The 16806-nt window shown below is 37.2% G+C and overlaps 1 protein-coding gene across 7 annotated transcripts in view; it reads right to left on the bottom strand.

The window, feature by feature from the left end:
- Positions 1–16806, bottom strand: part of APC (APC, WNT signaling pathway regulator) — a 97001-nt gene that overhangs the window by 49296 nt on the left and 30899 nt on the right. For 6 of the 7 annotated variants that reach the window (XM_027671163.1, XM_027671164.1, XM_027671162.1 and 3 more), the window contains exon 2: positions 14951–15103. In XM_027671163.1, coding sequence (XP_027526964.1) covers positions 14951–15085 — 135 coding nt within the window. In that variant the 5' untranslated portion in view covers positions 15086–15103. Of the gene's footprint in view, positions 1–14950; positions 15104–15536; positions 15556–16806 lie in introns of those variants that run through there. The other variant, XM_027671165.1, reaches the window with a different exon arrangement.

Here is a 16806-nt window from a genome sequence, read left to right as displayed (position 1 = left end):
AGTGGATTTTAGGATTGTACGGAGGCAGCGTTGATGGAAGCGTTCTAAGAGTCGCAGGTGGTGGCGGTAGATGACCCATGATTCGGAACCATATAAAAGAGCAGACAGCACAATGGCTCTGTAAACACTGATCTTTGTACTTTTCTTCAAGTGTTTATTTTGCCAAACTCTTTATGAAGCTTTCCAAAGGCACTATATGCCTTTGCTAACCTGTTGTCTATCTGTCCGTCAATCTTACCATCCGAGGAGATGAGGCTACCTAGGTAATTAAACTGCTGGACTGATTTGAGCTCTGATTCGCCAATGGTGATACGGGGATGATGGAAGACTTCCTGAGGTGCAGGTTGATAGAGAACTTCTGTTTTCTTTAAGCTGACTTCCAGCCCAAAGAGCTCAGCAGCGTCTGCAAAGCAGGATGTTGAACGCTGCAGAGCTACTTCTGTGGCAGGTGTATGCCTTTTTCTCTTGATCTTTGTGCGACCGCATTAGTAGAAGATGCCTGTTGTCTGCAGTTAACCAACCGGGTGAAGAGTGGAGATGAGCTTTGTTTAGGCCACCTTTTCTAGGCCCCTCTCCGAGTGGAGCAAGCAGTGCTGTCCTTGAAAAAGGCTGCTTGGTTGTTCAGGATGCTGCCAAAAGAGAGTGTCATCTCCGGGGTCAGTCTCTAATGACCAATGTCCTGAACCGAAGGGAAACAACATGACACCTACAAAAAGTCAAGATATTCTTTAAGCAGCACAGGACTGAACTTTCTATATTCAAAGTGTTGTCCCTTGTAACAAAAAAAGTAAATAAAATAAAATTAAAAAAAAAAAACTAGAAGAAATTTGAGTACAGAACTGCGCAAGGTTCTGGGGAAACAATCTCCAAGCACTAGACTCAGAGAAAATGGCAGCAGCTCAGTCACTGCAGCCCCCACCATGGAATTAGACGCTGGAACTTTATGAAGAATTCCGGAGTACAAACACACAAATTATGTTTACACTGTTTTGTGGAAATAATCCTGCAGTGGAATTGAGGCCAATTTTCCCAATTTACATGTTGCCCAACTGATGAAGGCAAGGTGTGTGTCCACATTCATGTTTTAGTTTGGAACAGTGTGTCCCCCAGACTCCCATTTGCCCCACCAGCTGTACTTTGGTTCACACTGTAGGGTATCTCTGAGCATGAAACGAATTCCTTTCATATCAAACCAAGTCAGCAGTTCCACTCAAGAATGCAAGTGGGCACTCACTCCATGGGACTAGGCTGAAGACAGTCCACAACCAAAATCCTCTAAAATACATACAGTATACGCATGCTGGGTCCTTAACACAATTACCTACAGATCTGCTCTTACTGCACTACCTGTTAATGCCAGCTTTGCCTTTAGGATCAAGCTTGGGTGATAAAATCTCTGCTCTTGGAAACACATCTTCCCTGTGCTTGTGCTCAAGGGCATCCTCATTAGCCATATGGCCCAGCCATCTCTATACATAACATCTGCCTTGTCAGCAAAGTCAGACAAACAACTAATGTGGTGTTTTTCAAAGGACTACTACGTTATCTGACGTAAGCGCAGATGAAATCTGCAGACAGCAGTCTTAGTTTACAAGTCTCAGAGGGCAATGTGGATACATGGAGTAGGTCTTGAGAGTTTTGCAGCCTTGTGAAAGATCTGTCAACTCAGATAAATTTATAAATAACTAATGAATCACTTTTCTCTGAAAACAACACCCTGGTACAGGGTAAAAACCCAGCCCAAACAACCCAACTCTCCTTCCATTCCCTTCTTAGAAGCCTCTTTCTCACCCCTCTGTGTGGCACATCTGCTATTTCAGTCTGTTCAGGATACTTTCCCATATAATGAGTCTTCCTGCTTCAAGAGCCAATATGAAAAGCTAAGTGAAATTACTATCAACTTTTCCTGCACTACCAAATTACATGACTGAGGTGTCCAGGCAGCAAGGGACTGCTCTCTCTAAATATTGGCAACAGTTCAACATGAGCATACTGGATCACTTTTCTCGTTTTTTTCTATTTCAATTCACTAATTTAGGATTTAACTTTTTTTTTTTGTTAAATTATCTCCTTTTTTTTGCTAAACAGCACATGCATTTTTTTCATGTTAGTAGACAATGTGCTCTTTCTTGTATTTTTTCTACATTTCTCTGCTATAGTACCATTATGAGGCTATGACATCACCTTCACACTCCATCATGACACACTTTGAAATCTAAGCTGACAATTATATAAACAGGCAGTTAAATAATGCAGACAAAGGTTAGAGAGAGAGTGGCAGCCACTGGGCCAGGTACTCGTGAAAAATGAGGCAGCGTGCTAAAATGACACGTTGGGAAATTCACATTTTCACTTGAATAAAGAACATAGAAGTTTTCTGCAATAACCGACCGGTAGGATACATGGTAAGTTATCTATTACTGTACTAATGAAAATATTTATAATCCAGGATTCAGCATTAATACTGTTTACATGCATACAGTGCTTTGAAACAGTACTTTCCCACAACAATTCTGTATTCTATTTGATACAATTTCTGTTAAAGAGTAAAACAGTCTCCACAAACAAAGCTGAATCAATTTTACTGAAGGTAAATTAATATTCTGTTTAGTTATGCAACTTTCAATAAGTATATCTGCAGTGGTTTACAGTATTATTCTAAGCAAATCCTTTACTAAGTTAGCAGTGACTTACTGAAAGAATACGCAAATGTATCTATAAGGAAAGGCTGCAAGTTTTTCTCCTTTTAAAGAACGCAAGTCATTATTTTAATGGTCACTATAATATAACCTAGTTTATCTTGTCCTGTGGCAGAACTACAAAAGAATGCTTTTGGAAATGGAGCAGGCCCTATGACTCATCATCATTTAAAAGGGTTTCTGTCTTCACAGTCTCTGGACTGTGAAGTACTGAAACAATGTCAATTTTTTGTTTCTCTGGTTGGTGTTTTTTTGTCTTTTTTTTTTTTTTTGACTTTGTGGATATAGTCCTGACCTTAAAATTACTTTATGGATAATTAAATAAAAAAGATCAGATCCACCAGCATGCAACTGTACAACTACTGAGAAGAAAAGCACTTTAACCAAGAGTATATGCACCCTGTGAAGTGATAAAGAGTTGTAAATAAAATGACTTAAGGGCTGCTTATAAAGAAAGGAATCACAGAGGAACAACAATAACAAGGGCACATTTAAAATTCTAAGGAGCTAAGCTTTAAGGTCTGTTCAATTTTTGAGAACTTTAAGTACAAATATTAATATTTAAGAACATTTCAAAATATGGTATCTGAAAAAAGACATTCTGATGACAATTCAGACAAATCAGTTACATTTGGTTTACAATTTCAGACAGTCGCCTTAGGTTGAATAGGCTTCCATCAGTACGGTATCGAATGTAGATATCATCCTGATCATCAAGGTCTGCCGTGGCCCTTTGGAGCATCATGCTGAAAAAGACTGTGAATAGGGTTGGTGCAAGAACGCAGCCTTGTTTCACACCACTGGTTATTCGAAAGGGCTCAGAAAGCGTGTTGCCATATCTGACTTGGCCGTGCTGATCCTCACGGAGTGAGATGATCATTTTAAGGAACTTGGGGGCACGTTCCAAAATCTGCCATAAACCCTATCTAGAACGCTGCTGCTTCCTTTGAGAACGTACGCAGGATCGCTCTTGAGGAGAAAAGACAATGCAGAAAGAATCGTATCTTGCAGAATATACCACCTAAGGAGTCCTTTTGCTGTGCCTTTTGCAGTCAGACTTGTCTATCTCGCATTGGCCTTTTTAGCCACCAGTGCGCTTGTAACAAACGTGGGTAGAGCCCTTCCCAAATCTTAGTACGTGAAGCCTAGCCATGATAATGATGACAATTTCAGACAGTAACTGATCATCTATCTTAGCACTCAACAAGACAGATATATGCATACAGACTAAGAACTATTATTTTTAACCAAATCAGCCACATTTTAAAATGAGAGTATTTCTGACAGCATTTGTACTAATGTTTTTGACCTGATATACTGGAAACTTAACATAAAATTCCTACCCTGAAAGTGGTTTTTGACCCTCAATGGGGTTGAATGCCAAATTGTTTCAATTATTATTTGTTTAAAAGGGCAGAAAAAAGGTAGCATATGCTAAAAGCATATCCATCACTCAAATTCCACAAAATCATTAGATGTGAGAACAGTGTGGGGGACAGACTCTAGAATAGTATTTTTCTATGCCTTGATCTTAAGTTCAAGGTCTCACATGACCCTTCATAACTATATGAACTTTACAGTGCCTTAATTCTATCACAGTGGTACAACATTCATCGGAAACAAGGGGGTGTTTGGAAGAAGCCCTTTACTCCTCTACATTTTGGTGAATTACACTGCTATCATTAATCAAGCTTTGTGGGAACCTCTCTAATTGGGGCTCTGGTTGCTCAACTCTGTAACCAGACCCAAACAACAAAAGCAATGATGACAGCACTGCTGACTGAGGTGAAATACTGCACCAAACTCAACTTTCAGTCTTGGAGAAAGAGGAGAGCATTTGTTATGTGAAATGATGTTGTTCATTTTAATTTAAAACAATGTCATTTTCTGAAAGAAAAATATTCACTTGGTGCCACCATGCTCAGGAGCTGTCACTTGCTGTAACTACACACAGAAGACAGTACTAAGTCTTTTGTGCAAGCACACTGTCAGGTCAACTTAAGTTACCTGATTTTATGTGCACAAAAAGGGCCATCTGAAGTAATGGCATTAACTACATATATCACCAGGTCAATTTTGCCTAAATTCTAAAATAAATTAAAAAAAAAAAGTTAAAAAATCTTGAATTTTTCAACCAATTTGAATTCTGGTAGAATCTTTAGAGTTGCAAACATCAGGCTAAAAATATTATTTATTGTAAAATCATAAAAGACACAAAAATCCCACAACATAATGCCACTGCTGCTTCGTTGCAGCTTAAATAAATTCACTGATATTTTAGATGTCTGTTTTGTAGGATGCTAAATTACTTTGATAACCACATTTTTGGTTCACGTGAACTTAGGAAGATGTCTGACCGCGTTAATTGTGCAGTCACTAAAGAGAGCTATTTCCTAGATTCCCAGAATTTCCCGGAATTCATCACTTGATTCAATTTGTAAGAATCAGTTCAGTTCATAATAGTTTCTTCCACTCACACATTAGGATTTATGGAATGAGCAATATACACTCATGTTTTCAAAATTACATCTATTTATAGAGGATCTATCAATTGTACCATTCCCTGCATACCTACCATATTACCAATATGCTTCCTCTCTGTGTCACTATCCTGATATGATAGATTCCTTTATGTGCCTTTAATGACATTACCTCTTACCTCCTGAAAGACTGGAGTGCATGGGGTACCACAAAAAACATTCAGCATGTGCAAAATCCAACTACAAGCAAGTGGAATAATTAGAGAAGAAAGACGCAGGCTTGCATTAGGGGGATAAAAAATAAATAAAAAACCTATATAATGTTTCCTATGCTAACCATGATTACTATTTTCCCTTGCAAGACTTCAAAAGTTCAAGTGCATACATGTTGGGAAAGGATGCGCTGAAATAAATGGAAACCAAGCACGTACTAGAAGGAAAGCACTGGATGAATTCGCACAGCATAAGGTATAGAAGCTGAGAATTCAGCATGTATTCCACAAACATTTATACAGGCAAGGATTGCTACTGCTGAATCAATGCCTCTTCTCCCTACCTGTTCGCCAAACAATGCATTTGCTGAAAAAAAAATGAAAAATTACATTTTCATTAGTTTAGCCTCAAAATAGTCATTGCCAATATCAGCAGCAAGACAGCAGCTCTGCCTCAAGAGTTAATTTTCCAGATGAACATCCCTTGTGAGACTACATGCAGCTCATTTCACTCTCAATTATCATATACAGTAAGTCTGTTCATAGAAGGAGTTAAATAACACAAATATGAAAAAATTAGAAAGGCAGCATGGCTACTCAAAGAACAAAACAAGGTATTACCACATTCTGTCCATTTTTATCACACTTGTTGTGCAGAATGGGATGAATACAAAGCTAAAAGAGGCTCTAACTGAGAGCAGGGGTTTATGTACATATCTGCTGTGCAAATGCCTATATGGCCAACCCCTTTGGAAGGGGACCTGACTTTCAAAGTGTCAGATACTGTGCTACTCTTATGTTTTTTACGTAATCCCTTCTTAAACAGTTAAAATGTTAAATTTCTACAGCTAGCTAATTCATTACTACACACAACAAACACAGCTGACATAGCAATTTTTTTAACATCTGTATTACTAATTTCAGAATACAAATTCAGAATAATATTTCAGAATGAAACATAATTCGGTTACACTGAAAGCAAAATATAAATTATTATTGAATCAAAATAGTTTGGTAGGTTGTACTGGATATAACTGGATTTTGAGCAGTGTCTGGCCAGTGCTATGTGAGGCGTGTATCTTACCATTCTCACTGAATTCTTTCCTGCCAGCTTGGCCATCTGCAGACAGTGTTTCTGACTGGGGACTGCAGTTGTGCAATTTCCAGAATGTATGTGACCCACTCATAATGAGACCAGAGTCATTCAAAGAGGCATGGTTTGGCTAAGAAATCCAGCTGACAGAGGATGGAGTTCTAGTTTAGTTATAATACCGTGGGAGGGGAAAAAAAAGTATTTTCTGGGGAAAAAAATTCCATTTTTTCTGCAGACTCAATTTCTGCCAAGAAGTAACTTTCGACAGTAATACTTGACATAATACACATCACTATATACCTGAAAACATCTGTTAAAAAACTTCCTTTGCAGAAGTAAACTAAAAAATAACACTGTTACACAAGCATGTATTTTCATCCATACTAAAAGCATTGATCATGCTGACTTTGGAAGGTTTTTTTTTTTATATTAGGTAAAAATGCATTATAGGATGTACAGACCACGAGGTAAAATCAGGACAGCATTATCTACCTTAAACCTAGCATTTCCTTGAGGTTTTAATGTGCAAACTCAAATAAAATGTATTTTAAGTCTCTCTTTGGTGTGGTTTTTTTTTTAATCTAAAAATGAAAAAGAGTAAAGATAAACTCGATTGTGTAAATTACTTTTTTTGGTAGTTTATCTCAAACACAAAGTTTGTTATGGTTACAAGCAAAGAACAGATCTGGTGGTCAAATTAACTGCAACATATACAAACGAGAACGGCAAAGAAATTTTTTTAATTTATGCTTTTGATTAAATGGTTTCCTCACATAGCTTCCTTCTCAAAAGCAGGAAACGTACTACACAAACTCCTCATTTGAGCATCTTGAGCTGCTCTTCTAGATATTTCTACATTTCCCTTTATTGTTGTCTGTAATTTGTGTTCCTGCTTAATGCTACCCAAAAGCTGGGACCAACAAAATTCAGTGAAGTATCAGAGAAATCAAGACAAAGCATCTACTGTGTATCAGACAGTTTATGTATCAGTGTATGCTTTAAAAACACTGGAAGTTTAGACAAAAAAACAAGCTCTGTTAAGTCAGCAGAGCTCACAGTACCACAAAAACAACTCCTAAGAGCTAGGAGTACAAAAGTGTTAAAAAACCCCCCAACCTCTTAACTTTGGATGCATCAGCCAGAATGCTAAAAAAATTAGTCAGACAAAATGAAGTTGACTCATTACTCGGCTGGAAGCCGCCTGGAAACAATGCCAGGAGAAGGGCAGATTCAACACAAGCACCACTTTCTCAGCTGCACTACTTGCATGGCAATGAGCAAAGGAAGAGCACGCTGGAAGTTTCTCATCACTTGGTGACACACTGGCTAATTAAGGAGGGAAAATTTATGTTCAATTGCTGCAAGTAGGAAGCAAAAAAAGATTTTTTTTTCACTATAGTTTGTATCCAGGTAAACAGGAGCCCTCTCCAAAAAGCTGTAAGCCAAGCATGCACAGAATGATGTGAAATAAATGCCAGAAGGATGCAGTAAAAGCGGTAATGTATCCACAACCTCATAGCAGCACAGTAATGACATCACAGCATGACCATAGAATCTCTGAATCATTTAGGTTGGGAAAAATCTTTAAGGTCAGCCGTTAACCCAGCACTGCCAGGTCCACCACTAACCCAAGTGCCACATTTGTATATCTTCAAATACCTCCAGGGATGGTGACTCCATCACTGCCCTGAGCAGCCTGTTCCTGTGCTTGACAACTCCTTTGGTGAAGAAATTTTCCCTAACATCCAAAATAAACCTCTGCTGGTGCAACTTGAGGCTATTTCCTCCTATCCTGTGGCTTATTATTTGGGAGAAGGGACCTACCCCCAAATCATCACAACCTCCTTCCAGGTAGTTGTACAGAGATAAGATCTCCCCCGAGCTTCCTTTTCTCCAGGCTAAACACTCCAAGCTCCCTCAGCTGTTTCTCATCAGACTTGCACACTAGGCAAGAATCAAGAATAGAAACAAGAATAGAATCAAGAGCAAATGCTATCCTTGACACTGAGACAGACCAAACACCTTTCCAAACCAACATCTCCCCTTCCAACAGCAGAAACCTAGAAAGGATATACAAACAAAATCTACTGTTCATTTCTTTTCTATGTCCTCTCACCAGCTTCCCTCTGGCCTCGACTTGCAGACTTCCTGAAACCATGTCTCCAGTGGTCTTACCTCCAAGAGCAAAAACATGATATTAAACAAGCCTTGTTTTGTTTGTTTTCCACTATCTCACTTTGTTTGATGTCTCTTAGATCTGGTCTTCAAGAAAACCAGTAATTCCCCGTTAATTTTCCTCAAGATATTTATCATCTTTTAGAGCTCAACAACCTTTTTCCCATACTGTTCCTCTCTGTTTTTAATCTCTTTACACCTGAAAAGTCCCATTTTATTCAATCATGCCACTTAAGGAAGATTTTCAGATCCCTTAATTTTTTTTGAATCCATATGAATTCTACTAGATCCTTCCTGAGGAGGTTCATCAGAACAGGACTTAATACTCATCTTCTGGATGCAACATGTGTCCATTGTGACACAGTCATAGCTTTTTTGTTTCCCTATTTATGCTCAGAAATTCCCACTATCTGAGCAACCTTTTGGATCCAAACTAAGCACTAACCTGACAATACATTAAAAAAACTCTATATTTTTCAGATGTTTAGAGTATCCCTAAGACCTCTTCCTATCTTGTAGCCATGTTAATTCACATCCCCTCATGGCATACATAAAGTTAAGGCTGTTTTCTAAAAGTCATAACTCTACTATGCTTTGGAACACAGAATTTTATTTGCCATGTATTCAGTCACCCGATACCACAAGATTCTTCCCCAGCACTTCACAATCTTGTGTTCATTTTTACCACCATGAAAATCATCAGTCAGACTTCTCTATCTCACTTTTTCCCCACACAACTTATGAATACGTTGGAAAGAAATACAGGCGATGGCAGAAATCTCCTACGATATTACTGTTTAATAAGGTAAAACAAACAACAAACAAAGAAACCTCAACAAAAACCAAAAACACAAACCATGACTATTTATTCTGCACTTCATTTTCTACCTTTAATTAGGATAATCACCAAAGAACCTTCCTAAATCAACTTAAGTTCTCCAAGAGTCTTCGATGAGGGACACTACTAAACTCATTTTAGAAAAACAAGCAGTCTCATCAGTGCCAATACTGCTTACCTCCTAACTCAATGATTCCTTCAAAGAACCCATATTTGAGAGCTGCACTTCTCCATAAGTAAGAAAAGTTAGATCTTTACCCCCTAGCGGTCTGTTTTTTGCTGTTGTTTCTGATATGTCCATTACAATCTCAAGTTTGCAAGTCTATAGATCAGCAGTTTTTTCTAAAATTTTTTTTTTCTTAAAAAGCAGCATGACACTTGCCATCTTCTATAACTTGCATGATGAGGCCATTTTAAACAAAAAATCTTGATCGTTGTCTGACAACTGGCTGAAAACCCGATGACTTTTGACAGAAGGGAAATAATTTGCATGATTACAATTTTAAGTATCAAGATCTCACGATCATTCAAGTAAAAGATTTCTTCTCTTTCTTGGGCTGTAATCTGCTTTCTTTAAAGTTAAAGGGGTCATACCTTAATCTTCCCAATTGCTGAAGAGAAGGTAGAACAAGTCATACCTTACAACTGACAGTTCAGCAATTTCATACTCAGCTTGGGTGAATATAATTTATTTCTGATGTTTCACTTCCATCTGTTTCATCCCTTTGTTCTCTAAGTTTTATTACTGACACTTAAAACATAAGACAGAGCCATTGAGATGTTCTCAGCATAGTACAGAAACATCCCCAAGTTCTGTATGACCAATAACTGCAGAGATATCACAAAACTGGTTTTGGTTCATGAAGCAACTATAATCCACTATGTTATATCTGACTTGACCTCTCAGCAGAAATAACAAAATACCAGATAACTCAGAAATCAGATCTCTAGGGACAGTTCTGGAAATAATGCTAATCCTCTAATGCGTAGCAGGATGCAGAAAGAAATGTGTATCACACTAAATTCAAGACTGAAATACAAACGTCAAGTTGCACTGTAGTTTGGTTATTCTGCTGTAGTTATGCGCAGCCTATTCACTAACTGCAATTCCAGATCAAATCTCAACATAAGCATTTGTCTTCTATGTACTGAATGCTCTGATTTCATAGCTTAACATAATTTTTCTATTGTTTTTTTCTATGTATGCCTTGGTGAAACATTTCACTGCGTGATGCCAACCAATTATCTTTTATCTGAGGACAAAATGACAAAAGGAAAAGGCAAAATGAAGCTAAAAACACTCTCCCATTCCACTGAGATGGAAAAATAACATTACCTGACAGAGTAAGTATCCCCAGCAAAATGTGTAATTTATGTTGTTAAGATTTCTGAAGATGGGATTAAAAATATGGGTATCTGTTAAATGTATTTATCTACCACCTACATGAGGAACCTCACATACAGATAGATGCACACTACATTATGTACATAGCACCTGACAAAATGTTAGGCTGTATATATCAGAGGTCTCTGTGAATATGTTGGGCTTCAAATTCTAATATGCAAACACATGGCTTACCACAATAGACTGAAATAAAAACTCCTGTGCCAGTTACAAAAATATCTCCCAGCACCTTCTGTACTTTAGAGTGAGGGTCAATAAACACTTGATGATCAGAGGTAGCTGAGCAGAACAAAGTGGGTTTTCAAGGTTAAATATCAAGGAATGGAAGCTAAGCATAGCAGTATGACCATAAAATGGGGTTTGGCAATTTAAAAGAAAATGTGGTCACCTGCTTACCTAATGGAGGAGACATCTGATAAAAGCAGTTACTCATTCCTAAAGACAGAATTCCTCAGCAGACATTCAGAAGAATGAAATGAAGAATTAAATAAACTGAAAAATCATATGTAGAATAAAATTTTAAGTGTACTACATAAAAGTAAAAGAGACGTTTTGCTCATAGAACATCACACATACAACAAATGGCTTTCTTACCCAAAATACCATGCATTGATCATTTACCGTAAAATCCAAGCACTCAGTGAGTGTGAAAATCAACATGATGTCACTGCTTTACTACTACTTGAGTTCTAGAAGTTAAATATACCTGTTTCTCTCCAGATTTTATACAGGGAAAAATGCTGATATCCAGTAGCTATGACATTAGTAAATTATGTATATGTTATCCTTAAGAGAAAAGTACTTGTCTTTGACAAGAATCAGGCAGGAAAGTCTCACAAAAATCTCCAACAAATGTGGGAGACATGTAAACACATGCACAGAGTAGCAGAGCTGGCACTGGACTGCTTTTTGTGTCTTCATTAATTTTACATATTTTTCTAAATTTGTCCATAGTCTGTGTTTATGCAGTTACTCCTACATCTAGACGCTGACACCATTTTTCTTCGCTTATTGGCCAACACTGTTATTTCATCAACCATGAAACAGCATATTTGTTGATTTAGAGACAACATTTTATCATACCAAACTGCTGTATTTCATCTGACAATAAGCCAATAATAACAACTGAATTTCCTAAGTTAGTCATAATACTCTGAGGGATTTCTTTGGTTTGAACAGTTAATCCCTAGGACAACACAAATTAAAAAACAAAGTGGAGATTGTTTTACTAATCATTTTGGCACCCCACATTATCACATTTCTCTTTGCTTACCCATCATGTTGTTTTCTGGTTAGCAAATGGAATTTTCACTTTTAAACATGAGATTTAGCTTTAAACATGAAGCATTCAGACATTGTTCTTATATAGGTCAGTAGCAGTTTATAACAAATACATGTGCAAGACGAGCTCATGTTAAGCTTTTAATACATGTATGATTGCCTTACAATTCTGAAATGAAGGGATTGTAAAGATGGGACACATTTACACAACATTTTAACACTACTACTTCCAAAATCAAATTCTTTAAATATACAATATTGTCTTTAAAATGTCCTTCCTAACTATTGCCTTTCACAGCTGATTAAATAATACAAGGAAATGAGGAGACAAAGCAGCAGCCCAAGGAGTCACTGTGAGATGTCCCTGCACTGGGCCACGGATGAAAAGTCATGCTGCAAAACCAGTGATGTTTGCCACAGAATCACAGCTTGTTTTCCCTATTCTTGCTCCCCTTCTCCCACTAATATATGGGCTTTTACTTGGCGGGAGGGGTTGCAAGGGCTCTGTGACACTGACATGCTCCCAAAGGATCATTTTTTTCGAAAGATTTTTAACTGCATATATGGTAGCCAAAGGGCTTTCAATCTTGAGTGCTCTGGCTCTTCTAATGACTTTGCTTGTAATTATCACTAATTATGGCACTGGAACCACACAAACCATGCAGTTTCTTTCAGTAATACAAAGCCATCACAAACTTTCTCCAAAAGCTTGCAAAACTAAAATTATCTCCTGACTTAAGAAAATCCTGCAATGATCCCCATCAAACTTCACCCACAGACTCCAATCAGACTCCAAGATCATTCCCACACTATCCTTCAAGTTCAAGTCAAAGCCATGTTGTGACCCTTCAAAACTCATCTGAAACAAACAAGAGAAAGAAACAACTTCTTGGTTCAGGTGTAGGAGCAAATATTCCTGAGGAACGCAGTTGATTAAGATTTCTTAATACAACATGTATTTCTTAACCTAACACAGATTTAAAAAAAAAAAAATCAAATTAATCTGCACAGTCTTCTCTCCACCCATCCCCCAAAGTGAAAAGAAACATACTGCGTTTGATATGTGGGTTGGGAGTTTTTTGGGGTAAATTCCTTAGATCTAGAAAGGAACTTCAGGACAGAACAAAATGTGACCTCTACTTTGAATATGCTCAGAAGCACTTCTCTGTGGAGTGTGATAGAGACAGTTTCTGTTTGGTGATCTGACGGGTTTAAAGAAAGAACATAAAGCCATTCCACACCCCAAATTAATGCCCTGGAGACCAGTTTGTACAGCTGGACTGTCTCTAGATCAGTGAAAATTTAATTATCTGCAGAAAAACTTAAAAAACCGCAAACAAACAACAAACAACCAAACCACCTGTATGTGGACAAAGAAGGGAAAAGAGACATTTTCACTCCTCTTTTTCAAAACTATCAGGAATGTCCCCTGCCCTGTTCTTCCTTATTTTAGACTGTAATGACAGGCAGGGAAGGGGAGTTACTGACAAATTGGTTGTAATATCGTTTTAAGAAACACAGTTTAAATGACAGGACTAGTTTTCAGATACGTAACTCAGCAAACAAACATTTTTTTCACATCTGCTAATCCCAACAACTGTTTCAAGTAGGTGGTGTAAAGGACTATAATTTCCTTTCAATTTGAGTAGCAAAGTTATTTTCATTTTACACTGCAATGCAAGGATAAAATATATCTGAAAAATCTGTGCTTTTTTTCAAGTGTTGTAACTAGTGACAGTGTTTCAGAACACAGGAGAATTTTTCCTCTTACAGCGAATATATGAGCCATAATCTGGAGGAGAAGAAAGGTCAGTTTAAGTATTTTTAATTGCTATATTAATCAAGTTATCATATTTAAAAAAAAATAAAGATTAGTTGTAAAGGAACAGTAAGTCTGTAATATGAAGACCAGAAAGCAAGGAGAGAAAAAAATACTGTTTAATATTTAGAATATGCCTACCCTATAGAGGAGTGTGTACAGAAATAACAACAATTTCCAAGCCCTTTTAACTGAGGTACCAAAAGCAGACTGGTTTTGCTGGCTGTTAGCAAAAAGCAGCAGGATTTGTGAGCTTAGGAAGAGCACTACATCAATGCAGCTATAACGCTTGTGAAATTCTGCCTTGTTTAGTGCCATGGATCACACAGATGCAGTTTTGTATTTATCTTCCTGTGGGTTAAAATCCACCTAAATTCCAGTTGAGTCTAGTGTTTGCTCTTACATAGGTGGCTCTGAAGGCCCACACCTTGGCAATAAACACCAGAGGGATGGAAGTCGGTGAAATTATGAAGTATTAATTTAGGCTTTGGGAGAGGCTGAAGGACTTGTGGTTTTATCAAAATAAGGAACTTTTCCTTTTGAGATGTTAAATATTGTAATTGTAGTACACCCCAGACTTACCTGAAAGCACAGAAAACCTCCAGTCTTACCCATGAACAATACTTGCTTTGTCAATCTATGTCAGTGCTCTGGACCTCCTGCCGGGAAGTTCAGCTGTGCTAAAGTGGTCACGCTTATCACAGCACACAAGAAAAGAAGCTATGAAATCTGGAAGCTGTTTTCTAGAAAATGGTTTTGAAAATAATAACAACAACAACAACAATAATAATAATAATGATGATTTGATAGTTTTCCCTTATATAGCATGGAAAAGGAACTTCTATGGGAATCAAAATGCACACAAAAGTTGTTGGGCAACTCCCAGTATGTGACACAAAAGGCAGCAACAGAAATCCCGATGCACCACAGGGACAGAGCTGGCAATACCTTCATATTGGACGCCTCGGTTTCCAGTTTTGTCAGGTGATTTGAGTTATCCTCTAGCTCCTGACGAAGGTTGGAGTTCTCCATCTTTAATGCCTCAACTTGCTTTAACAATTGATCATAGGAAGCTGCAGCCATCCTGGGCTGCCCTCAGCCCTTAAAAAAGTAAAGAGAAAATATAAAATTTAAACATTTTAGGAAAAAAAACCCCACCAACATTGCTGAAATGTTATCTAACCATAAAATTACCTCTCTCTGCGCTTTACCACACAACTTTCTAAATATTTAATTTAAATCGATTACATCAAAATACTAAGGCCTAGAACTAATGCCAGTTCAAGACTTTTTTCCAGTGGGCTTCCATCTGATACACATGATTAAACAAATGAAAGAAGTTAATTATCAATTGCATTGGTTATTAGGGGAAGCCAGAATATATGAAAGAAAATCACTGCATCATGCAAAAGCATCCTTAGTACTTGCACTTCAGTATCAACACGGGGAAACTGCAAATAATAGATCGTATATAGTAATTTTTGGATAGACAACAAGCACCATCAAACATAACTAAAAGATGCTGACTGCCTACTCATTTTATGAAGTGAACGATAGTCGCAGATGTTCAAGACTCCTAAGAATAGCACGCAAAACTGAAGAGGATGCTGTATAAAAGGCAAGCGATAAATATTAGGCAATTTTAACAGAAAAAAACCCCACTACATCAAATAGAGTAAATATATAGATATTTTGTAAAAATATCCTCAAAGGCAAAAGATTAGAACAAAATTTCTACACAAGAAGTGGTCATATGGCACAGTAGAATTTAAAGGTAAAAGGTTATTCTTGATATCAATTATTTATATATGTAAATATATATATATATAAAATAAAATATATATTACCCAAAATAGTATGGGAGAGATATATATATCCCATACCATTTTGGGTAATACTGTAATACAGTTGCAAAGCACCATCACAATTACTCAACCGTTACAAAGGAGAAAGAAACAAATACTCTTATTTAAATTATAAACTTCAAATTGTTTCCTACTTCCCAAGCCATCACAGTTGTTCATCTAACAACGTAACTTAACTAAAATATGGCTAATAATGTTTGTAGCTCTTAACAGTTAATAATATCAATTTCTTATTCATCAACCATTCAAGAGAATAAATGGAAGCCTAGGACACAAGTTACCCTTCCAATGTCATTGCAGTGATTTCCTAAGTAAGTGGCCTGTAACTCAGGAGAAAAAAAAATAAAAAACTTATGGGGCAACACTCCTTTTCATCATTACTGCAGTGTTTTGGAAAAGATGAAACAATTAAAAGCTCTTATTTAGCATTTTCTCTGTAGCCTCTCACCAAGCCTTTGACTCTGTTGCCTGTGTATGTCCCTACATAATCAACTTTGCTCTTTCAGATGAAACTCAATCAACTTATCCAGCCTGCTAAAAAGCAGGTAAAAATATTCAAAAAGGTTGTAGTTCCTCAATACAAAGTTTGAAAATTGTGTTTAGTCTTTCTAAATTTAAACTCACTGAAATGGAAAGAAGAATGTATGCCCCTGAAGACAGGAATAATAACAAAAGCTATACTGCATTTGATATGACTACTTTATTTCCTGTCCAAGAAGCAAGTCTTCATGCCCTAAGCACCTGTCACCATCAAAGACAGGAGAAGGAAGATGCCTGCCACTCATGGACTTGTGATTTCCAAGAATGAAAAAAAAAAAAAAAATCTGTAACAAATTTATTTTTCAAAATTCGGTCATGCTTTAGTGGAGACCTCATTTTTAGAGAGATTAAGGCAATCTGAAACAATTACTCTTTTAGTTGAATTCTGGGATTTTACCA

The sequence above is a fragment of the Neopelma chrysocephalum genome, unplaced genomic scaffold (assembly GCF_003984885.1).
Source record: "Neopelma chrysocephalum unplaced genomic scaffold, ASM398488v2 Primary Assembly neopelma1_97034, whole genome shotgun sequence".
Taxonomy (NCBI): domain Eukaryota; kingdom Metazoa; phylum Chordata; class Aves; order Passeriformes; family Pipridae; genus Neopelma; species Neopelma chrysocephalum.
This window is presented reverse-complemented; position numbering and strand designations above follow the sequence as displayed.